The sequence below is a fragment of the Hemitrygon akajei genome, chromosome 13 (genome assembly GCF_048418815.1).
Source record: "Hemitrygon akajei chromosome 13, sHemAka1.3, whole genome shotgun sequence".
NCBI lineage: Eukaryota > Metazoa > Chordata > Chondrichthyes > Myliobatiformes > Dasyatidae > Hemitrygon > Hemitrygon akajei.
In genome coordinates, this window is record NC_133136.1 from 81,442,853 (window position 1) to 81,469,224 (window position 26,372).

At 39.7% G+C, this 26,372-nt stretch overlaps 1 protein-coding gene across 6 annotated transcripts in view; it reads left to right on the forward strand.

Moving 5' to 3' along the window:
- Positions 1–26,372, forward strand: part of LOC140738007 (prominin-1-A-like) — a 160,820-nt gene that overhangs the window by 76,884 nt on the left and 57,564 nt on the right. For all 6 annotated transcript variants that reach the window (XM_073064966.1, XM_073064968.1, XM_073064967.1 and 3 more), the window contains exons 4-6: positions 15,361–15,419; positions 15,732–15,758; positions 16,806–17,011. In XM_073064966.1, coding sequence (XP_072921067.1) covers positions 15,361–15,419; positions 15,732–15,758; positions 16,806–17,011 — 292 coding nt within the window. The remainder of the gene's footprint in view (positions 1–15,360; positions 15,420–15,731; positions 15,759–16,805; positions 17,012–26,372) is intronic.

Genomic DNA, 26,372 nt, shown 5'->3' on the forward strand with positions numbered 1-26,372 from the left:
TGTGGTCACAACAGGGCTGAATACAACTTCAGTCAGGTGTCTGCTCGAAGCAGAGGCAAACATCCTTTTTCTAATCGCTTACTGACAAAGACAAACATACTGTTTCTAATTGCTTACAAATTTCAGTGATTTGTTAATGCTACCTCTGAACATTAACATCTTCCAATCTCTTGCCTTAAAAAGTGCTGCCTTTTATTGTTCTTTGTCTACCAGTGAATGTTCACGTGTTTCATCCATCGATTCCCTTAACCTATCTGCATCCCCTTTGAAGCATCTCCATCTTCCTCACAGCCCACACTGCTCTTTTATTTTTGTACTGCTATCAAAACTTGTTCTCTTGATTCAAACAACACACACAAGATGCTGGTGGAACACAGCAGGCCAGGCAACATCTATAAGGAGAAGCTCTGTCGACGTTTCGGGCCGAGACCCTTCGTCAGGACTAGATGCTGCCTGGCCTGCTGTGTTCCACCAGCATTTTGTGTGTGTTGTTTGAATTTCCAGCATCTGTAGATTTCCTCGTGTTGTCTCTTGGTTCAAATTGTTGATAAAGGCTATTTGTACTGTTCATAACAATATTGATCCTTGGGACACTACTGGTTGCTCTCACCCAACTCAATCGTGATTTATTTATCATGTGCTCCAACTCCTCATCCATGTCTCGTCTACTTTTGTAATTTCCTTATAGTTTAGGAAAACAGAAACTTATGGAAAATTGAACACCCATCAGGTCTAAATTTCTCACTTTTGTCCTTTTTAGTCAGGAATACAATGTTTTGTTTCTAAAAATTGAGATATCATTGATTATGAGATGCTTAATGTCCTTGAAGACTCATTGCTTTCTTACTGCCCATTACAAATAAAATTGTGGACTCATTTTGAATGCTACCATTGTTTTTCTGGTTCTCTGATGGGATTTGGATCAGAATGTATTCTTCACTTTACTTGTGGGTGGGGAAAGCAGGGAAGTGTTTTCACGAATTCTTGAAGGGGGTCTTTCAGCGTAATTCCTAGGTTGTGGGAGTCCATTGCTGAACACAGTTTCCAGTAGGTGCTTGAATAACCTGCATGTCTTTTTTTTTTCCTTCCCCATTTCATGGCTTTATTCCCTTTGTATTTTCTGCATTGGGTGAATATGGGATGGAGTCAGAAAGGTTTGAGGATAGGTTTTATTCATTGGTTGTCCCGTTTAGTGACGCAATACTGTAATATCAGTGCCGGACTCTGGAACAAAGGTTCCTGAGTTCGAATCCAAGTCAGGTTGAGCGTCGAGCTAGCAACTCGGCCTCGTAAAAACAAGAATAGCTTGCTACGGAAACACCGTCATGATGGTGCCCCGATAACTCCACTGCCGAGTTAAGGGCTATTCTTCTTCTTTATTCATTGGTGATGGACATGTCTTAATGCCCACAGTCAGTTGTGCAGGAAATATTAATAAATGTTAAAATTCACTGTGTTTGAATGATAGCAATGGGAAAGGAAGATTATGAATGTGAAATTTGTGTCCCTATCTGAGTTGCATGAAGCTGAATATTATTTCAGATCGTCAAACTGCATAATAGAATTTGTACTGCATTATAGATTTATGGACATTTGGTAGTACATGCAACTCCAGGGTAGCATGGCATCAATTATTAAATAACTGCATGTATGGAAAAGGAATTGTATTGTGTTTAAACCTGAAGCCATACGGCATCAAATCTTGTAGCTTTTTTTGTTTGGGGATTTAACACAAGTGCAGGATTTTTGAAGTCTGTAAGTATGATGTGCACTGCATAATGAATTGCAAATGTGTATATTCAATTTCTTTTTAAAACTAGTTTTGTCCTTTTTTAAAAAGACTGGAAGAAAATAGCCTGTTTAGTTCTATGCAATTTATCCATGAACCTTGATCCATGTACCCAACTGGTGGAAATGTGGCAAGATGTTTTGAAGGAAGAATTGCATTCTATTCATAAGCAACTTGTCTGAATAGGAGTGACTCTTGATATGAGGGAAAAATTTATTAAATGCAATCCTGTTTAGAAGAACTTTGGTAAATTTAATGGAAGATTCAAATTAATCCTCATGGGTTCCAGTGATAAGATTTTTACAATTTTTTAATAATTCTGGCAGTAGTGAAACTAATTGGGTTTTAATAACATAAATGACATTTTTGCAGTTTAAATAGTTATGGTTACCTGGGCAGGCAAATGATAATAAATATAATTTGGATGCAATTGCAGAAGTGCTAAGGATTATGATTGTTAGATATTCAGAACTAAACAAACATCTTTTATTGAGTATGAATTAATTCAGGACATCAACAGTGTCTTTGAGTGGTTGTTCTCTACTTAAGAATAGGAAGTGAAAGGGGATTGTGTTTAAAAGGTAGGAATGAATATTTAATATACCTTATGTCACCATCTCTATTTCTAAAAGGGTGTTGGTGCTACCACACCTGGAGTACTGAAATCAATTATGTGTCTATTTAAGGTTTGTGTGTCTAATTATAGGTTGGAAGCAGTTCAGAAATTAATTAGACTAACCTTGGAATGGCTAGGTGGCCTTCGAAGGGAAGGTTGGACAGGACAGGATATCTACAAACGTACTGGTGTATAGAGTGATAGATGATTTGATTGAAATCCCAAGATGCTGAGGAATCTTGACGGTGGATGTGGAGAGGGTGCTTCTTCCTGTAGTAGAATTTAGAACCAGGTGTTACTGTTTCAACTTGGTTAGTCCTAGATTCGGTAGTCAGATGAGAAAGGGAAATATTTTCTGAGGAGTCGTCTTCCTCAGACTCAAGGCCCTCTATGAAATTTATTTTTTTGCTGGTTATAAGCAGGTGCTTTATTTCAACGTAACTAGGGTTAGACAGGAATGTCTTGGTATATCTAAACTTAAATGGCAGGGCAGGTTTGAAGGGCTAGGTGGCATACTATTTGATCTGCTCTTCACCAGCAACCCCTGACTTACCTAGCCTAATCACAGGACAATTTACAATTACCAATTAACCTACTAACCAGTACATCTTTGGACTGTGGGAGGAAACCAGAGCACTCTGAGGAAACCCACACATTTCACAAGGAGGAAGTACAAGCTCCTTGCAGAGAATGCTGGGATTGAACTCTGATGCCCCAAGCTGTAATAGTGTTGTGTTAATCTCTTTGCTACTGTGTCCTCACTTTCTTTGAAAAATAGTATGGCTCTCTTTTGTACTCTATTAGTTTATTGTACCTCAAACTCAGAGTTAAAAATTCAGACTAAATTCCTAACTTCAGAATACTGCAACTTTTGCTTATGGAGTTTGGCTGTTTTGAATTGACCAATTTGGCCAGAACTGTTCTGGGGCTGGTTTCAACTGTCAGCCATGCCAGTAAGCTGTGCTTCCAGAATAGGGAGATGAATGTTGGCATCCTTTCGACCCTGAACCTGGAATCTTTAATACTGGCCAGGCCTTGGTCTGTGAGTAGCAGGTAACAAACTTACGTGGCTCACTCAAAATGAATACTGATTAGTTTTTCCATGTAAAGCATTAACTGGAGCAGCTAACTTAATAATGGAAGAATAATGTCCTTTGGCTCATTTGTTGATCTATCATGGGTAATTGCAGCTTTAATCATTACCTAAATGATAACTTGCTTACGTTTTATTCCTTCTCTATGACTGTCAATTCTACACGTGCATGAATAAGAAGTATTTCCTGACATTAGTTCTAAATTTGCCTCTAAATTTGAAAGCTTCTCTAACAATTGACTTCACAATTCAATTCAGCATTTTAACTTTCTTCATTATAACTCTTTTTAAAATGCTACTATTTAGGGAATTTTGAGTTGTTTATAGACATTCCAATGTGATTGAATGATCCTCCTTTATAATAAAGGTCAAAATCTTCATGGAAGCTTTTTAAATTTTCCCTCAAAATACAAAATGATTCATAGGGAAGTAAACATTATTATGAATATACCTCTTGCCATTTGCTTTGCAATTCGTGTACTATAACTATACAACAACCTCTATATTGAAACACCAATACAAATGATAACTTTCAAAGATGCCTTTTCTGGGGTAAATTGTGTTAAATTTATTGGCACAAACAGTGAAGAGGCGAGTGGTGTGGTGTGTTGCAGATGGATTTCCGATGCTCCTACAACTGGCCTAGCTGTGAGGTTGGATTGTTTGGGTGCTAAGCTGATTTGAAGAGCTTGAGAGCGGCGTCAGGCTGGGCAGTGAGATCTAGGCCCGGAGCGCACCGCTGGTCTGCAGTGGTGCTTGGGTCCTAGTGTGAGGTACCATTCGCTGTTTGGACAAACACTAGCCTAGATCAGAGGCGAGAGGTGATTTCACTTGCTCTCCACGATGTTCACTGCTCTCTCCAGGGCTCTGGAGCTTTTCGCTGCTCCGTTTGGTCAATTAAAATGTCAGCCCAGATAGACTGAAAAGACACGGTTCTCAAGTTCTGAGGCAAAAGCCAATTTCACTCCCTCTCCGTGGTGGTAGTCACTCCTTTCTCTATAGTGCCGAGACTGTGAAGAGTGTCTCCTGCTGCTATGCTCTATGTCCGCTAATATGATTAACTGATACGTGAGGCTTTGGGCCTACTCTGGGCTGCTCCAGAGTTCGGATCCGAGGACTCAACTTCGTTCGGAATGTTGTTGTTCGCTTCAATTGTTTGCATGATTTGTTTTTTTTTCCTTTCTTATGTGTATTAGGTGTTGGTCTTTTTTTATTTTTATTTAAGTTTATTGGGTTCTTTCAGGTTTTTTTTGCTTTGTGGTTGCCTGTGAGCAAGGTTGTATAATTTGTACATTTTCTGTTAATAAATGTACTTTGAATATGCATGCACATATAGAAGAAGTTAATAACTTGATTTTAAATATAATTTTTATATCAAAATTATTTATTAGGCGTTCAGTAAAATGGCAGTAAAATCTAGTTATTTAAACATATTTAATACAAGTTATGGTGATTCACTATTGGTGTGATATTTGGAGATTTGCACACTTTATTAATAGCAAAGAAACTGTTGCCATTAGAAAAGGAAGTAAACTGTACTTGTTCCAAAAGGATTTGATCACCAAGGATTGATGAAAATGTATTTATGGTGTGCATGGTCTCTGCAGACTCCAACAAAGCAAGTTGAAGAGTATGAAGGCAAACACGTATGATGCTGGGGAGAAAAAAGGTCCTTTGTTCAATAGCTCCTCGTAGAATGCCACTCTGGAACTTATTATAAATGTTGCTGCAGGGAGCAGTTTGTTCCATGACAAACCTTTAAACAAGTAACAGCTTTAGCAGGGTCTTGATGCACAGCTCAGCATGACTGGGGAGCTGATGTCTGCTTGGGTATAATATTAAAACCAAATTTTGCCATGGGCAAGTCAAGTCTGACCCGACCCCAGGGACTTGAAACTTTTTCCATCCCTTAACAAAACTCTGTAAATGTAGCAATCACAGGCATGTTGCAAATTCATTTGAGGATTTCAAAAAAACAAAATATCTATCAAGAGTAGAAGATAGAAATCAATAGCAGATTATGGGCCTTTTGGCCCATGGTGTTGTATTGGCCATGTAATCTACTCTAGAAACTGCCTAGAATTACCCTACTGTATAGCCCTCTATTTTTTAAGCTCTGTGTACTTATCTAAGAGTCTCTTAAAAGCCCCGCCTCCTCCACCTTCGCTGGTAGTGCATTCCACGCACCCACCACTCTGTGTGGAAGAACTTCTCCCTGACATCCTCTCTGTGCCTACTTCCAAGCAACTTAAAACTATGCCCCCTCATATCAGCCATTTCAGCCTTGGAGAAAAAGCCTCTGGCTATCCATTCAATCATTGCCTCTCATTATCTTATACACCTCTCTCATCCTTCATTGCTCCAAAGAAACAAGGCCAAGTTCGCTCAGCCTATTCTCAAAAGGCACATTTTCCAATCCAGGCAACATCCTTGTAAATCTCCTCTGCGCTCTCTCTATAGTATCCACATCCTTCCTGCAGTGAGGTGACCAGAATTGAAAGCAGAATAGAGGATGCATATAGTAATACTTAAGCAAATTATCCTGATGGATATAGCACGGATCTAGATGAACAAGACATAGTCTGATTCAACTCTACCCAAACAGGCACACTTTATCAGTAGCTGCAATTAATCTGACCTGAAGCAGTTACATGGAGACTAAAACACTGCAGATGCTGGAAATTGGGAACCCACGCAAAGGAGTGAGAGGAACTTAGCAGTTTGGGCAGCATCTGTGGGGTGAAATAAACAGGCAATGTTTCAAGCAGAGACCTTTCATCAGGACTGGAAAGGAAGGTGGCAGAAGCTAGAATAAAAAGGTGGGTGGAGGGGAAAGAGTACCAGCTGTCCGGTGATAGGTGAGATCTACTAAGAGGGAGATGTGTGGGTGTGAAAAGATGAAGCCGGAAGGTGATGGGTGGAAGAGGTAAAGGATTGAAGAAGGAACTTAATAGGAGAGGTCAGACTTTTCCTCTTGCAGTTAAATGCCATTGGATCATAAGCATTTCAAAGAAGCAGTACCGGTTTCCCCCGCTATCCAAAGGTAGAGCGTTCCTATGAAACCGTTCATAAGCTGAAATGCTGTAAAGCGAAGAAACAATTGCCATTAATTTATATGGGAAAATTTTTTGAGCGTTCGCAGACCCAAAAAATAACCTACCAAATAACACATAAAACCTAAAATAACACGAACATATAGTAAAAGCAGGAATGATATGATAAATATACAGCCTATATAAAATAGAAATATTGTATGTACGGTGTAGTTTCACTTATCAAAATTGGGAAGACAGCGAGCCAAAATCGATGTGGAGAAAAAAAATGACAGGTACATGCATACGCACGTACACACATGCGCGCACAACTGCCCGCACAAGGCTTCATGGTCATGGTAGTCTTTCTCAGGGTAACACATGTATAAAGCGGGCGTCTTTTCTTCATAAAAGCGAAAATCCTCTTTGGTTAGCGAAAACAGGTACTAATGTAGGTCTTTCATAACAGCAAGCTGTCGTAAAGCAAATGTTCAAAAAACGGGGACAACCTTTATTTAAATAAGTGGAGAGATTTTCTTAATTGTTCAGCAAGAACCAAGGCCATCATTGGGGTTGTAACGGTGTTGAGCATTTTTTTTGAGTGGTTAGCATGCACAGCAAATAACTTCAGCAACTGATTTCAGCCACTAGTCTTCAGATTCTAATATGAATTTTGGATTAAATCTAGCTGCAGCTCTGACCAATGAACTGTGAACCAGGTTGATTGGAATACCACACAATACTGATTTAAGTTTGTTATTTGTGTGTATTTGGGTGCGAAGAGGGTGGTGTGTAGTTCAAAGGAAGCTTAAGAAGCATGGAATTGTCCTGAATTTTTCTATGACCCTTAGCATATAAAATGCCATGCAGTGTTGGGTCAGGCAGACCTCTGGCTCCGAAAGGGTCTCCATCTGATGCCTGCTGTGTCTCATTTTGTCAAATAAAGAGACTGCTTCATACCTTTTAATACTCCTCCTCAATGGCGACTTTCATGCAGCAACAACAGGAAGCAGAATATCTGAACAAATGTAAGGTTGGGATACTGTTGAGAAGAAAACCCAAAATCTGCCAATGCGAATGATTAGAGGTGGAAAGTCCCTTGAGGAACACCATAGAAGTAGAGCCATAAACAAGTGTTGTGCTATGAAAGAATGGGACTGGAACATAAATTTCAGTAACCTATCTGAGCAGGCAACCCGGATTTCTTCTGACATGAACTGAACCTTTGGTTTCTCTGCAGGTGTATTTAATACTGGTATCTGTGATAGGCAGAAAACTTTTCCTGGAAGTTTTTGGAAGCTTGGGCATGCCTACTGTGTAGAGAAGACTCAGTGGCAAAACTTAGAGGACTTGTGTTGTACTTGCTGTTGGAGTGCACAGCAGTATGCTGTTGTATGTTCATTGGGTTCACTGTAGTAGTAGCTGATCAATGATTAAGTGTAATCAGTAAGACTGGTCTTTTATAGTACGTCGTGTTCTGAGCAATACTCAGTACCTTTATCAAACTGAAGAATGAGAAACAGCTCTTGACTGTGTAGATGAAGTTGGTCTGAAGAGCAAAATGTATATGGAAGCATGTATATGGAAAATGTATATGAAAATATATATGGATCTGGGTGTGCTCTTGGAGTTCTGTTCATCTGAGTTTAGTGCACCAACTGGGGCATATCTTAAATGTTGTGAAAGTAATCACCAGTACTGTAAAGCATTGTGCTGTCATGCCATCACCATGGCTGCATGAAGCACCAGCCACACTTCCCCCCATATGGTCTAATTGTTTGGTTATATATAAATGTTATTCCAATCAAGCAGTACAAGCTCTTTTTGGTGCTATTGTACCTGTGTCTTAAAATAAATCAAATCATTTGAAGCAATTTTCTTAGAATTAATGATTATTTTTTTAAACTATACTTAATGTGTGATATATTTAGGTCATGTTATTGTTGAATTACTGTCAAAATAGTCTTAATTTACTCAGATCAACTGTGCAAACTAATTGTGAAAAATGCATTTAATAGAAATATCTGTGATTGATTAGTTTAATTATGTGTAACGAGCTGTAATGTTTCACAGCTAAAGTAATGGCTTCTCTGTAGCAGCAATGTTTGGGTTATGATTAGAGATAGTGAGGTCTTTGGAATGTGCGCCATCCAATGAGAACCATGTTGTTCTTTCATGTGAATCTGAGAGAAGGGACTTTGCGATCTTTTGTCGGCAAGAGATGAAGAGAGAAAACGTGAGTAGAGAGAGTTGGTAGACTGCCAGATGGAGTGGACTTGGAGAGAGGGTCCAAGGGTCAGCGACGCTCGGAGGAGGTCGATGGGGGAATGAATGGACGGAACCATGAGCTCCAATGTGTACTTTAGACTGTTTCATTGAAATGGGCCCTTTTTCCTTTTATTTTCTTTACTAACCCTGTAGTCAGATTAAGATTTATAAAGCTCAGTCGTTTCATTGCATATGGTGTACTGTCTGATAACCTGTGGTACAGATTTGTAACTGGGCAGCACATCACGCAGCATCAACACAAATGAGATTTCTCAGTTTGGCTGGGCCAGACCCAGTCTTCCCCTAGACAAACACATGCTGGCCAAACATGAGGGTTACAAATGTTTGCCTTCGTGTTTCAATCTCAATAATATTAAGATTAGTGATGCATTGAATATGTTTGCAATTTTAATGTGCAATAATAACATTTTGATGCTTAACCCAAATTTTTCCAATATAATTTCAGCTATTAGAGGAAATTTTTTACTCTGGTAGTTGAGCTAAATTTCAGGAAAATTTGCTTGGATATTTACATAGGGTTCATGACAATTACTTATTGATGAACTCTTGAGGTTCAAGGCTGGTACAGGGGTGCAGCTAAAAGATCAGCTGCCTCCCAGCAGCAGAGATGTGACAAGTCCCGTCTGTACATTCTTCACGTGTAATACCACTTCCCAAGGATGTGTTGGTTGGTACATTGCCCCTAGTATCTAGGTGAGTGGGAAAATCAGGGGATAATGGAGACTGTGAGATTAATATAGGATTGGTGTAAATGGCTGGCTGACTCAATGGGTTAAAAGGCCAGTTTTCCTTTTGTATCTCTGAATGACTTCCTGCATTTGGCTGCTAATCAAATGCGGGTCAGGTATTGTTATTGTTTGTTGAGATGATGATTTATCGTTCTTTAAATCTGGTCCAGAATTGTAATACCTACTCGAGTCCCATTGTTGATTTGCACTATCTTGTGTTTTAACTCCCAACCACCACGTCAGATGAGTTTAGTTCCCCAGTGCCCATGAGCTGAAATTGGTGATGGAGAAAGTATTATTTCAACTCTAGCTTGACCTTGTTTGTGTTCTGTTTGCAATGAGGAACATTTTCAAAGCTGAGCAAATGAAGAACATTTACTCCATCCCAAAGCTTTGTGTTGGCTAAATTTATCAATCATTGCAGTGTGGTTTATTTTTTAGTGCATCCATGAAGGATTGTGTATTACTACAGATTGTGTTGTTATGCAGGAGAGGGGTTAGTAATCATTACTGTCCATCTCTTTATCAAATTAGTTGAAATTACATAGTTTGAAAGCTGGCACATTTTGAAATCTGCATCTTGCACTGCTGGCTCCCAATATCTCTCATCCTGTATTTTCTTACAATGCAGGGGGTGGCCATTGGTCCATTAAATCTGTCAGCTCTGAACAATTCCATTTTCCCCTTGTTATTTCCTGCAAACTATTTTCTCTCATATGTCCATTAACTTGTATTGCCCACCTACATGAGGCACTATATACAATGGCCGGTGAACCTATCAAACAAGTCCATGGTATGTCAATACCCATAGGAGGAAATGCAGAAATCTTCAGTTTGTGTAGCATGGTAGCATAGTGGTTAGCACAATGCTTTGCAGAAACGGGGGACTTGGGTTCAATTCCTGCCGCTGCCTGTAAGGAGTTTGTACATTCTCCTCATCACTGCGTGGGTTTCCTCTCGGTGCCTCCCATAATCCACAGCTGGTAGGTTAATTAGTCATTGTAAATTGTCCCAAGATTAGGCTAGGATTAAATCCAGGAGTTGCTATTTGGCATGGCTTGAAGTGCCTATTGTGTACTGTATCTCAATAAATAAATTGATAACAAGGCCTAAAATTCCTGCAGTAATTGGCTGCAATGTATATATCTTGGAATATACATATAGAATGTTGCAGTTGTACACTTATTTTTAAGATTTTATAAAAATTCGGTTATTGGACATGAAAATCTTAGGGAAAATGTGCCAGCTTTCAATTTAAGTATTCAGCTAAATTGATAATGACAGACCACATTTGCACAAAAATGTACGTTACTGTCTGTGTTTTTTCCCTCCTGTTATTCACCTGCCTTCCTCCCATCGTGAGTTACTCACCAGATGTAGTGGTGCTGGGCAGTGGAAATCAAGTTGCCTATCGGGGAGGTAGTATGAAGTTGAGCATTGCTGCTGAACAGAAAAGTGTATAGCCATGGTTCTTAAAGAATTTCATTTCATTTAGATTCTGTGAAAATGATTGTTCAGCGCTAAATTGCTGACCCTTTTAGATAAATCTTGCAATTCTGCCATGTGCAGAAGTTCGCTGATGACACGGCCATAGTGGGGTGTGTCAGGAATGGACAGGAGGAGGAGTATAGGAAACTGATACAGGACTTTGTGATATGGTGCAACTCAAACTACCTGCGTCTCAATATCACCAAGACCAAGGAGATGGTGGTGGACTTTAGGAGATCTAGGCCTCATATGGAGCCAGTGATCATTAATGGAGAATGTGTGGAGCAGGTTAAGACCTACAAGTATCTGGGAGTACAGTTAGACGAGAAGCTAGACTGGACTGCCAACACAGATGCCTTGTGCAGGAAGGCACAGAGTTGACTGTACTTCCTTAGAAGGTTGGCGTCATTCAATGTCTGTAGTGAGATGCTGAAGATGTTCTATAGGTCAGTTGTGGAGAGCGCCCTCTTCTTTGTGGTGGCATGTTGGGGAGGAAGCATTAAGAAGAGGGACGCCTCACGTCTTAATAAGCTGGTAAGGAAGGCGGGCTCTGTCGTGGGCAAAGTACTGGAGAGTTTAACATCGGTAGCTGAGCGAAGGGCGCTGAGTAGGCTACGGTCAATTATGGAAAACTCTGAACATCCTCTACATAGCACCATCCAGAGACAGAGAAGCAGTTTCAGCGACAGGTTACTATCGATGCAATGCTCCTCAGACAGGATGAAGAGGTCAATACTCCCCAATGCCATTAGGCTTTACAATTCTACCGCCAGGACTTAAGAACTTTTTAAAAGCTATTATTAATGCTTTTTGAGATAGTGATTTAGATGCATATCATATTTTTTTTACTGAGTTAAGTATTGTATGTAATTAGTTTTGCTACAACAAGTGTATGGGACATTGGAAAAATGTTGAATTTCCCCATGGGGATGAATAAAGTATCTATCTATCTATCTATCTAAAGTGTTTAAACAATCTTTGGATTTTCTTGGAAAGGGAATTATGATCAATAAATCAATTAACAGGTCACGTTTTAGAAAATGTCATTGACCCTTTTGATACATGCAGTAGTTGCAGCATTGCCTTCCCTATGAAACTCCACTGGGTTTTCAGCGAAGGGTACTGGTTATATTATTGACTTAGCTGGCTAGCTTTCTTCTTCCTGTCTCGTGTTTCACTTTCTTCAACCTTCATTTTTTTAAACTCAAAGATTAATTCACTACATAGAGTTCTATAAAATGTTTTAAAGTTTTACTTTTGTAAATAGTGGGTTGATTTAAGGTGATTCCCAATTTGAAATGTGAAACATTGACCCCCCCCCCTCCCAAAAATGTTCTTTGACTACATTGAAGAAGTTGAATGCATATTGTTTCTTGGCACAGGGGAAAGCTATTTCCTAATTGCTGCATCTTTAAGGGAGGTTAGAATATCTTCTAAAGCCTTAGAGTTCAGTAAGGCTCAATTTTTAAAATTCCTGTTGTGTCTAGTAGCGGCCATTGGAGACAACAACTCTAAAGGAGCCAAGCACCAGTAATTGCAGATAATGTCTTCAGTGGTCCTTTTATCATAGTGAATGAAATGAGCTGTTGCAGTCTAATGAAGTACTGCTACTTGTTAATACCAAGTCCTTGAGACCTATGGCATGCAAACAGGCCATTCAGCCCAACTTGTCCATACTGACTGTTGCCCAGTGAGCTAGTCCCATCTGCCCATAGCCGTCCAAACTTCTCTGCCACGTGTATCTGTCTCGATGGCTGATGAATGTTGCTACCATGCTGCCTCAACCACCATTTCTGGCAGCAGAAATACGCACCAACTCTATTATTTTGTCATATCTGTGGCAGAATAAGCGCGCTAGAATTAATAAAATCCATATCCAAAAATCTAAAAAAGAGGGTGGCATGGCTTTACCTAACTTTCGTTTATATTATTGGGCAGCTAATATTCGCTGTGCTACCTTTTGGTCTTTCTTCCACGGCCAACCCGAGTGCCCTAACTGGGTGGCAATGGAGTTGAGCTCCACTAAAGAATTATCTATCTCTGCACTTCTTGGCTCTAGACTCCCTAGTAGAATGCCCAGATCAATAGCCAATCCTCTTGTTAGACACACTTTGCGTATATGGGCCCAGTTCAGGAAATGCTACGGTTTCCAGGGGTTCTCCGTTTCCAGCCCTGTCGCACATAATCACCTTTTTTTTTTACCTACTACGTACGATTCAGCATTCCATGTTTGGTATAAGAAGGGCATTAGACATTTTGAAGATCTTTTCATTGATAATCGCTTCGCTTCTTTTCAGCAGCTCTCTGTTAAGTTCAATCTGCCTAATGCTTATTTTTTCAGATATCTCCAAGTCCGACACTTTATTGCTCCCTTAATTCCTAACTTTCCTGAAATGCCTGCAAAAATGTTATGGACCTATTTCTTTCTATTAATCCACTAGGTAAAGGTTTAATATCAATTATCAGAGATAAACTAGCAGCCATACGACGGGCCCCTGTGGATAAAATTAAAATGGCCTGGGAGCAGGATTTAAATATCTCCTTATCCGATGAGAGCTGGGACTCAGTTCTCAAATCGGTTAACTCAACCTCTCTTTGTGCTCGCCATTGCCTTTTACAGTTTAAGATTGTTCATAGAGCCCATATGTCTAAATCTAAACTATCTCGATTCTACCCTGGCATTAGTCCACTCTGTGATAAATGCAAGAGGGGCGTGGCCTCTCTCATCCATATGTACTGTTTCTGTCCTAGCTTGCAGAAATTCTGGAAAGATGTCTTCACTACGTTATTGTGTATTCTGAATCAGCACCTAGAACCAAACCCCTTAATTGCTCTGTTCGTTTTTTGGGGCGAGACAGATCTATGTCTGGATCCGACCAAATGCCGAATATTATCCTTTGCCTCTCTCCTGGCTAGACGCTTGATCCTCCTTAGATGGAGAGATGTTGCCCCGCCCACTCATGCTCAATGGCTTAACGACATTATGGCCTGCTTGGACCTCAAAAAAATTCATTATTCAGTTCTTAATTCGGATCTAAAGTTCCATAAGGTCTGGGGACCTTTTATCGAGTACTTTCATAACTTTCCTCTTGACTAGGGTATTTATTTATTTATTTATTTATTTCTTCTTCTTTTCGGTCCCTTGCTTTCAGTTCCCTTTTTTTTCCTGGTAGTAGGCATTATTATCCTCTGTTACTAAGTGTATTCACAGTCTGGGAGTTTGACTGTCCTGACTTATACTCTCTTTATTGTGGTGTGGTCGGTCTGGAGTTGTTGTTGTTTTTTCTTGTGTTGTGGGGCTTGGGGAGGATACTAAACTTACCTGTCTTTAATTTAGGTGCTTTTTTTGTTAAATTCTCTTCCTCTGTAGCATATTGTTATTGTATGCTTAATTTTGCACTGTATTAATGTTCCTCATTGGGATTTGGGGTTTTTAATTTGTAAAATGTTTTGAAAAACTAATAAAAATTTTTTTTTAAAGGAAATATGCACCAGATTTACTCAATATAATAAGGCTTTCAGTTTCACCATTAACTTTCTTGAAACCAAAATTAATTTTGTTCTGTTTGCCAAATTTAATATTTTTTCTAACCTGCCCCCCCACCTCCCCCCGCACACACACACAATCTTCAGTGCATTTTTGAGTTGAAAACTGTATAAATCTTGTTGAACTTCTGTGCCACAAGTCATTCTTATAATTATGCATTCCATTGAACAGTGATCTTTATTTTTCATGAAGCGGCCACTTTGGCAAAAAAAAACAATGTGAGAGAAATGCTTACCTTTAACACAATTAAAGACGAATCCTTATCAGCTTCTGCTTGTATGTTGAACTTTTTTTCCATCTCTAACACTGTCCCACTCTCCCTTGCAGCCTCTCTTCTGCTCCCCTCACTTTTATTCCTCTTTCACAGTTTCCCCTCTTAATTTTATTTGCTCTTTGTTTCACACTTGGGCTACCTGAATAAGTTTTTGTAAGCATTCTCTCATTATGTCTGTTGCCGGTGTCCAAAAGTGATACAGATTTAAAAACTTGTGTTCTGAAAAACATGATTTCATTTTAACTATTAATTTTGTGTATTATCACATATTCCCATGCAGTTGTTTCCATGTGACAATAATTAGTCATGGGGGTAAAATAGTGTTATGCTATTATATAATTTCAAGTGCTTTCATTACAATTGTCATTATTATTATCTTTCTGTGATATGAATGTCTAAATATATTCTGTTTAGAGTAAGTATTAGTTTGAAATTAATGATCGACAGAATTTTCAAATGAACAAAAGATCTGATACTTAAAATTACAAACTTTTTTTGTTGCAGAATTGATCATTGAGGTAATAAAGCAGAACTACAGACAAGTTCTACAGCAGTATCAAGAGGTAATGGTTAACTAAGCAATCTGACCCAGTCTACAATATTTGATCATGTTTCAATGTTCCTCAAAAGCAACAGGTTGCAAGTCAGTTTTTGCACTTGACATAAGGTAGCACGTTGTAGTAGTACTTGGGTTAGTAATGGTGTTTGATTGTTTGGCATTACCCTGTTTTGTTTGTTTTAAACTGGATTTCGTCATTAGTGTGTTTTGTTTTTGAGACTATGTTGTGCATTTTATAGCATTTGTTTGAATTTTGCTAATTTCTTTTTGCATGCTTCATTACATCTATTTAAATGCACCTGCTTTGGCTGCACAGCCAGAAAAAGTTGTTCTGACGCTACAGGTATATTTATTCCATTTTGAATTACTTTTTAATATGACATGGTAATAGTGCCTCCAATTTTTGACATGTTGATGTTAAGGTAAAGTGTTATGAATAAACATGAGTATTTAAAAATATTTAAATACCCTAGTTATTTTACAGTAAATTGATGTAAATTATAATTGCATTATAATTTAGAATGTATGGATTGGAGAAATAAACCTCTGCTCAAATCCATGTACTTTGTGAGAAAACGTGGGTAATCTGATTTGACATCAGACAACAGGATGAATGTGGCAGGAAATAATAGAAACAGTCTCTTTCCCCCCCCCCCCCCCCCCCCCACCCAGTCCACCTTTCCTTTGAATGTTTGTCTATTTTTCTCATATCGAACAATTATTTGTAGAATACTGAAGCCAGGGGCAAGGGTACTTTATGAAAGAAGTGGTGGGCACTCAATTCTCAAATAATCATTGTCTTTGACATTATTTCCCCTTTTTATAATATTGGTTTCATCACCAAATTCAATTGCACATATAGCACTTGGTAGGGATACAGCAGACTTTTGATAGAATGATACCTGGACTTGAGGGGTTAAATTGTTAGAACACATTGTGAAAACAAATGGAGTCTATTTTAAAGTTTAAGTGTGATCTTGTTCATAGTGTTTCAAAGTGGGAAACTGGTTTGAGGGAGACAATATAATTACATTATTTTTATAGGGATTTTCCTGAAGAGTTGTGTTTAATCCAATTAATGCTTTTTTTCCCCCTTATTTTGGGTGAGGTATCATGAGATACAAGAAAAAAAGATAAAATAGATGAGATACTAATTTGGCTAAAAATCCACAAAAATACCTAGAGATTTCATGGGTTGTTTTGCTTCATTCCTGTCTTTTACTTCTGGTTTAAGAAGCATTTTGACATTGAGATAATTCTGAGTATCCTTTGTATTTATTACATGCACACATTTAATCTATTTTTCATCTTCCAGCTAAGATCAAGTTTTATGATTTTTTAGTGTCTTTGCTATCACAATAAACCTAATGATGTTTTCTTTTTGAAACAGATAATATACTATGAGATTGGTTTCATCGTTTGTGCAGCTTTGGGAATTGTGTTTGTTCTACTCATGCCTATTTTGGGCCTGTGTTTCTGCATGTGCCGTTGCTGTGACAACTGTGGAGGGGAGCTGCACCAGCGACAGAAGAAAAATGCTGATTGTAGAAGAAGCTGCTTTGCAACAACCTTACTACTTGTAACTGTACTTATAACGTAAGTTCAAATAGCAACACTGTTATTTGGACGTATTGACCCTGGCATTAGTAACACTTGCTTGCTTTGTTTGGAGGAAACCCCAAATGAAGTAATTAATGTTGATGCTTTTCCCCTGATAGTGACAGGAGTGGGAATAGGCCATGTGTCTTCTAGTTAGACTTGTGTAGCTGAGGCTACATCTATCTCAGCTGTGAATTATTCAATGATCCATAGCTCTCTCGAGTACAGTATTTCTAAAACTCATGTCCTCTAAGTAGGCAATCCTATGTTCTGTGGGCTTCCTATTAAATAAAATCCATTTATCATCTGCACTGTCAGAGTCCCTCAGAATATTTTGGGTTTCAATAAGATCACTTTTTATTCTTCTGAACTTTAGTGAACTTTAGCCTGTATATATGTTTCTCCTCAGAAGGCAACCCATTCAATCCAGGAATGAAATAACTGCATATTCACTGAGCTGCTGTGTTCCAATCCACAGATCTTTCTAGAATGTAGGAAATTTTGGAAAACCACAATCTCTGCAGTCTTGTCAGCCATTATTGCCATCGATTATTTTTTTTCCATGTCTACTTTTTTTACCCCCACACTGTCACACGCAGGTTAGCTACAGGCTCCTTGGTTTTTGTCTGCTTCATTATGAGATTATTTATTTTCCCCTTCCCACCACAATCACTCACTCCCAGTGTTTTGTACATGCAAGGAAAATCTTTTACTTCCCATTCCCACCAAATGTTTGCAGTCTCTGGCACACTTCATACTAGCAATTTGCCAATAGGTCTTAATGTTATCTTTGGAAAAGGTCAAAAACATTTGATTTCCTTAAAGCTGATAGGGATCAAGTGATCTGGAAACTGAGAATTCGCCATTTGGCAGGAAAACGTTAAGACCAGCATTTTCTTTTGAGGAAAAACTTTAAACTAACTCAGCAATATTGTTACTTTAAGCTCCAGTTTGTGGGTTTAATCTGCCCTTTTAAGAGATATTCCCTTGGCAAGTGATGGACCCCAGCACCTATTGATTTTTTGCAAATAGCCAATGCTTATTACAAATTAAACAAGTGATAAAGGATAGCAAAACATGTTGGATCTTTTAATGACCATAATATATTTGTGGTTAAGACTATTGGATCCTTCTGTAAGACAGATCACAAGATACAGAAACAATAAGGTCTATCAAGTGTGTGTAACCATTCAATCATGCCTGATTTATTTTCTTTCTCAACTCCATTCTTTGGCTTTCTCTCTGTAACCTTTGATGTCCTTATAATCAAGAATCTATCAACCTTCACTTTAAATATACCCAATGACTTGACCTCTAGCTGTCTGTGGCAAAGAATTCCACAGATGCATCACCCTCTGGCTAAGGAAGTTCCACCTCATCTCTGTTCTAAGGGGATGTCCTTCTACTCTGAGGTTGTATGCTCTAATTCTAGACATTCCCACTATTGGAAACATCCTCTTCACATTCACTCTATCCAGGCTTTACAATTTGGTAGGTTTCTTTGAGATCCCGCTTCATCTTTAAGACAGAACTTGCATTTGACTTGTGTTCAACAATAGCTTTAGACAGCAAAAGATTATTTGAACTGATCTCAAGTATGGAAAATCTAGCTTTAAAAATAAAATCTCTCAGAATGTAGATCCTATAAATAGCATCTGTCAATCTGTTGTCTGCCTTTGTGCTAATTGCTGTTGTTTGATGTTTAATCCTAAACTGTCATTCTTGGCACGTTTGGCTTTCTATTTATTCCTGAGTCTGACCCAACATTATCCATGCTTAATTCTAGCTCAATAATATCATCTGTCTGCTTTCATCCCAATTGTGGTTTAATTGCTATCAAAATTCTCGACCTTCAGCTTTGTTCCGTCCTGGAGCATCATTCCAGTGATGTCAGTGCTCCTCTCCTATCTTTTCCTTGTAGCTCATCAAAAGCTGCATGTTGACTACTGTTCTTTCCAGTTGCTTCCTAGTATTTAAAAAAAAAATTAGAAAGACAAACGAGATGGCAGATTCAGGAACTGAAAACAATGCTGGAAGAACTTAGCAGGTCATCTATTATCAGTGGAGATGGGACTAGTTGATGTTTTGGGTTGAGACCTGGCATCAGGACAGAGTGAAGATGAATGTCATTCTATAGCAGTATGAATGAGGAGTGATAGGTAAACCACATGGGGGTGGGGGGCAGGGGATGATGGGCAAATAGAGCCTCCTTACTCTTCATATGTCCATTCATGATGCAATTCCTCCTTTTAAAATCTTCTCCAATAAATGCACACCACAAGGAATCATTTAAGTCTTTCAATTCTTGTTTTTCCCTATTATTATGTATTGCATTGTACTGCTGTTGCAAAGACAAATTTCATGGCATGTACTGGTGATGCTAAACCTGGCTTTTGATTCATCTAGTCTTTCACTAATGTCTGCTGCCTCAACATTTAAATCTGTAGTCTCTGTTAATCTGGAGTATCTTTCTAAACTAGTGCAGCCTCAGTCCTACAAAATTTGACTGAAACCCATTGTTTTTTTTCAATCAGAGGATCCATTTCTTCAATGGCAATAGCCAGGCTGTCAATAAGCCTTTCCATTTCTGAAATGGGTGGGGAAGGAAGAAAGCCTGCAGTTTTGATTTTCATTTAATTAGGGGAAAAATGGATATTGTATGACCACTTAGTAAATTTAATGCTTCCTTGTGCAATGGCAAAAGAATAACTTGGCAACAGATCCAAGAGCAGAATACATTTGAAGCACAAAATGCAGGTGTATTTTTGTATTAAGCCAGGTTCTGTTCTGTGCTATGGTATAATAATTTAAAACTGAATACATTGGAATTTTTATTTGTCTGAAAGAGCCTTTGTTTTCTTTACATCTCTCTTGTCTTCAAAGACCCTTTGTTCTGTTCTAATAGTGTAGATGACCTTGAAAGCCTGTGGATACTGTCTATCTGTGCTTTACAAAACAGGAACAAAGAGGTCTTTCTAAGAATATAGAATTGATTATGATTTACCTAATTTTAATCTTGTTGCTGAAGCTCATTGAATTAATAAAGCAAGCATTGTATCTATCCACTTGTACCCAGCTATCAGTTTCCTTTTGATGATGAGGTTAAATAACATATTTAAAAAGCATATAATTTGATGCTGATCCTCAGGGCATTGAACTGGAAATGGAGAAAGAGCTCGCTGTTCAAAAACTAAAATAAATGCAACTAGAGTAAGCTGTGTCTTGGTAGAATAGAGTTTTTATCAGGAATAATTAACAGTTACACATTTGACATTGTTGCTTTACCTAATGCTCAGATTGGCTGAACCATGAAGTGATGATTTAAATTATGTTTACGTAGTATCATTTAGGCCAGTATAAATTATAAACAAACATTGTTTGAAGGGAAACATGCATTTTGTAAGTGGTGACTTGTTTATTAAACAGTGATTTAAATGTAAGTGTAATTTTATGTTTCCAGTTAAATGCTGAATATTTGTATGTGAAATGAATCTATTTAAATTATGTACCATGGCCATGGATTGCCCTACTCTCACATCCCACCATCAATTGCTTTGCTTGGCTTAAAATCTTTTGTTCTTTATAGACGCCAGACAATGGAGCAGCTCTGAATATTGTAGCTGTTTAACTGTTAGAAATGAGGGAGGAAGAGGGGAGCTTGTGGTTTGCATTGCTGTTACCATGGTAACTTGTAAATTGCTAAGACACTTGGCATTGTTTTAGATTCCTTGAGGTTTGAAAACTGATGCTATCCAAAGGATGAGCTCTGTCAATTTTAGCTGAGTCCAAAGTTGCAATACCATCATGACGCTTGTGGCCAACTTGGCAACAATAAAGCCAACAAGTAGTTTGAAAAAGTGGAATGCAATAATTCTGTCCTACTAAAAGGAAATTAGACAGTGTAAAGGAGTGTACATACTGTTGCACCACAAGTGCAGGAAGGACGTGTATATTACTGCGCATGTGTTGGAAAGTTGTGATAGTTCAAGGTGCTGTTTTGCTGTTACAGTTCCTCACGTTTCCTCTTGTTCAACAGTGAAGGGGTTGTTTGTGCAGTGCCACTGATCAGATGTTGCATCAGTATGTTAATATTTTGGAGCCTTTGGATTCATTGAATGAATAATGCAAACAAGGTTTTGTTCTGAAATGTGAGAGAGCTGGTGAATGTAGAACTACTCTTGCCACTCCATCTCGATCCTGTTCCTCGTCCCTACCCTGAGGACCTTTTGTGAATTCCCACAGTAACTCTTGTACAGTTTTTATTAAGCACAGAATGGGGATGAATTGAGCTGTTGTCAGTCCTATCAAACTGGACTGGATTATTGAGCCAGGCCTCTGAATCTCTCCGTTTAGTGTATGTCATTACAAAATTATTCATGGCTGATGCCTTGTGATATAACTAATTGATTTCACAGTCAGGTTATTTTCATTTGGCATAAATGACATTGGACTGAGTTTAAACATGGTACCATTGATATTTGAATTATGATTATACCATTTGAATTATAATTTCAAATGCTACAACTAAGCATCTCTTAAGTTTAGCTGTCTCTAAACACTTCCATCCCAACCACAGTCAATATGGATGTAAAAGAACAAGTGAAACTGCAGTTTTTTTCCCCTCACATGGCAAGGTACGTCACCTACATCAGGTAATGTGCGTAAACAGACGGTTCTATTATCTGGGGAAAAATAGCTGGGTTGGATATGGCATAGTTGAGTGATGCTGAGAGATGGTGGGGCTTGCTACAGAAGTTTAGAAAAAATGTGTATGGTATGCAGTCATATTTTTTTTAAAAACACTCAAATAAAATAGGATTATAAAAGTTGGTGTAATGTATTTTTTGCTTTTACTGAGTACCATCTGGTAAAACAAGCTAAATAAGTCCAATGCAGGCTGAATATCTCTTATTGAAAATGCTTGGGGCCAGAAGTGCTAAGGTTTTTGGATTTTGGAATAGATAATAAGATAGCTTAGGATCATCATCATTTCTGACTCTGAACCTATGTGCTACTGGTAAGGAGTCTTTGTCTTACACTTGTTCATCACACATATAGTGTGTCCTGAACAATAAAAATGATTACAATTATGAATGTAATGAAAATATGTGTTCACAGCAGCATCAGGAGAATACCTGATACAGCCGTTGAACAAAAATACTCAACGGCAAAGTTTTCATTCTTTATTTACGATGTTTTGATGAAAAGGTTACAGTACATTGTATTTCACTTTTTTTAGGTTTTATGTAAGGTATAAAAACCATCAGCATTGTAGAAATATTCTGGTGCTAGGTTTTCATGATCAGCTGACACTTTAAAAAATTTAGTGTCATGCCTTTTAAATTTCTGCAACCAACTTGCTGAATGTTCACAACTACTTTCAATTCTCCGTTTGTTGTGACAGGTCTTTGTTTCATGCATACCATCTAAGTGGCATATCTTCACTCCACTGACGATACAGTACATGATCGAAATCTTAATTTGTTTGCTTTATGCAGTGTTTTAAAAATTTTTTCCATTAACTTCTCTTCATTACATACATCTGTGGTGTAGAGTGAACTGTGCACCACCTGGGAGTGCTCCCAGTATCTTAATTAATTTTCCATTTATGATGTCATGCCAGCACTCAAAAAAAATCTGATTTTGGATAAGGGGTACTCAGCCTGTAATAATGATTCATGGTGCATACAGTATGCTACACATATAACTTTTAAACTTGGCTTCAGTGAAATGTTTCATTCTGTAGTGAATAATCTTTGGGAAAACTTTGAATGTTGAATTCAGAAGTGCACTTCTATTGCATTTCTCATAGCTCTTAATATTATTGGAGAACTAGCTGATATATATCTAATTGCTCATATGAGGCTGGCAGTGTTTAATTATATTCAACAGCTAAGCTGGCTGCCAGTCCGGGATGAGGATACAGAGAACCTTGAAGGGGGTATAATGATTGAACAAGGATGTGATTGGCTGAATACAATGTGGAAAAGTGTTATTCGCTATGGTAGAAAATTTGAAAGTTGGAGTAGAAGAATAAAGGCATTGTACTTTTATTTTCAAGGGATGTAGTTCTTTTCAGGCAGAGGCAGCATTTAATTGTGAATCCCTACCACTGCAGTCCTTGAAGTGCGGGTATACAATAATGCCCTCACTAATGCATCCAGCATCAGTGAAGGTACCTTGGGATGCTGCGTGGTTTAAAGGACGCCTTCCAGTTGATAGTGTCCTCGTGCTTTGCTTCTGGGGGTCGTGGATTTGAAAATTGTTTTCTAAAGCGCCTTGGTGAGTTGCTGCACTGCACCCTACAGCCGGAACAAACGTAAACCGCTGATGTACATTGGTGGCAGCCATTGTGTGCGGTGTGTTGTTGAAGGTGCAGTTATCGAGGTAGGTGGAGTATTCTATTGTGCACCTGACTTGGGCCTTGTGCATGGAGGCTAGCCTTTGGGGAGTTGCTGGTGATTTACTAACTGTAGGGTTCCAAATTTCTGATCTGTTCTTGTAGCCCCATAGTGATATAGGTACTGCAGTTCAGTTTTGGTCAGTGGTAACCTCAAGGATACTTATGGCAGAAAATTCAGTTCTGCTAATGCCGCTAAGTGTCATTGGGTGATAGTCAGATGCTGCGTGGCCTTTGATTCGGAACAAGAAGGCAGCGGGAGAGCACCTAAGGATTTCCAGCAGGAAGACATTTTGAGTTCTCGGGGGAAGAGAGAGGCCAGACTGCGCAGGCGCGTGACGTCAGGCGGTTGAGCGCGAACAGTTTAAAAAGAAGGCAGCTATATCCAGCGGGCAGCGGAGTGAGAGGCAGCAGAGTGAAAGGGCTTTGGCACAACGGGCTTCGGCGGTAACGGGACGAGGCGAGGCCGTGGTTGATTGCAAAAGGAAGTCGTATGTGTGTGTGGCCGGTTTTCTGTGGTTGGTGGTAGATGTGGGAGGTCCTGGAGTCTCCTGGCGTCTCAGACGGCCACATCTACACCCGGTGCATCGAGATGCAACTCCTAAGGGGACCGTGTTAGGGAACTGGAGCTGCAGCTCGATGACCTTCGTCTGGTCAGGGAGAGTGAGGAGGTAATAGAGAGGAGTTACAGACAGGTGGTCACTCCGGGGTCACGGGGGACAGAGAAATAGGTCACAGTCAGGAGAAGGAAGGGGAAGAGTCAGGTACTAGAGAGTACCCCTGTGGCTGTACCCCTCGACAATAAATACTCCTGTTTGAGTACTGTTGGGGGTGGGGGGGGGCAGCCTACCTGGGGGAAGCGACAGTGACTGTGCCTCTGGCACAGAGTCTGGCCCTGTGGCTCAGAAGGGTAAGGAAAGGAAGAAGAAGGCAGTAGTGATAGGGGACTCTATAGTCAGGGGGTCAGACAGGCGATTCTGCGGATGCAGGAAAGAAACTCGGATGGTAGTTTGCCTCCCAGGTGCCGGGGTCCAGGATGTTTCTGATCACGTCCAAGATATCCTGCAGTGGGAGGGAGAACAGCCAGAGGTCGTGGTACATATTGGTACCAATGACATAGGTAGGAAAAGGGAAGAGGTCCTGAAAGACTACAGGGAGTTAGGAAGGAAGTTGAAAAGCAGGACCTCAAAGGTAGTAATCTCGGGATTACTGCCTGTGCCACACGACAGTGAGAATAGGAATAGAGGGAGGTGGAGGATTAATGCGTGGCTGAGGGATTGGAGCAGGGGGCAGGGATTCAGATTTCTGGATCATTGGGACCTCTTTTGGGGTGGGTGTGACGTTTACAAAAAGGACGGGCTGCACTTGAATCCCAGGGGGACCAATATCCTTGCGGGCAGGTTTGATAGAGCTGTTGGGGAGGGTTTAAACTAGTTTGGCAGGGGGTGGGAATCAGAATGTGAGTGCAGGGATTAAGGTAGAAGGACAAGGGCATGATGCTAAGAGTTCTGAGTTGATGAGGAAGGACAGGCAGGGGACAAAAGATAATTGTAGCCAGTTAAAGGGGTTGAAATGTGTCTATTTCAATGCTAGGAGTATTCGGAACAAGGAGGATGAACTTAGAACATGGATTAGTACGTGGAACTACGATGTTGTGGCCGTTACTGAAACTTGGAGGAAGGGCAGGATTGGATGATGCAGGTCCCGGGGTTCAGGTGGTTTAAAAGGAATAGGATGGGAGGTAGAAAGGGGGGGGGGGGGGAGTGGCATTGCTGGTCAGGGATAGTATCACGGCTATAGAAAGGGAGGACGCTGCAGAAGGAGTGTCCACGGAGTCGGTCTGGGTGGAAGTCAGAAATAGGAAGGGATCGATCACTGTGCTGGGAGTAGTCTATAGGCCCCCAAATAGCCCTCGGGACACCGAGGAGCAGATAAGCAGGCAGATTTTAGAATGGTGCAGGAAATACAGGGTAGTAGTTATGGGTGATTTCAACTTCCCTCATATTGACTGGCACCTCCTGAGTGCAAGGGGGATAGATGGGGCTGTATTTGTCAGGTGTGTTCAAGAAGGATTCCTGACACAGTATGTGGACCGGCCGATGAGAGAAGAGGCTACACTGGATCTAGTTCTGGGTAATGAACCTGGTCAGGTGACAGACCTCTTGGTGGGGGAGCATTTTGGTGAGAGTGACCACAACTCTCTTAGCTTCAGCATAGCTATGGAAAGGGATAAAATCAGATGAAATGGTAAAGTGCTTAACTGGGGAAGGGCTAACTTTGAAGGGATGAGGCAGGAACTAGCGAGAGTAAATTGGAAACAGATGTTCAAAGGGGAAAGCACAGAAGTAATGTGGGAGAAGTTTAGGGACCACTTGAGCTGGGTTCAGGATAGGTTTGTCCCACTGAGGCAAGGAAAAAATGGTAGGAAAAGGGAACCGTGGCTGATGAAATATGTGAGGCAACTCGTCAAGAGGAAAAAGGAAGCATATGTTAGATATAAGAAGCAGGAAGTAGGAGGGGCTCATGAGAAATATAGGGTAGCCAGGAAGGAGCTAAAGAAAGGACTTAGGAGAGCTCGAAGGGGGCATGAGAAGCCCTTGGCATGTAGGATTAAGGCGAACTCCAAGGCGTTCTATGCGTATGTGAAGAATAGGAGGATGACGAGAACGAAGGTGGGACTGCTAAAGGATAAAGAGGGCAACATGTGCTTGGAGGTGGAGGGAGGTCCTAAATGAATACTTTGCTTCAGTATTCGCAAGTGAAAAGGATCTTGATCAGGATGAGGTCGAAGTAGAGCCGGCCTGTGTGCTGGACAAGGTGGAGATTAAGGAAGAAGTGCTGGATCTTCTTAAAAACATTAAGATTGATAAATCCCCAGGGCCAGATATGATACACCTCAGGTTGTTGTGGGAATTGAGAGAAGAGATCGCAGGAGCATTAGCTATGATCTTTGAATCC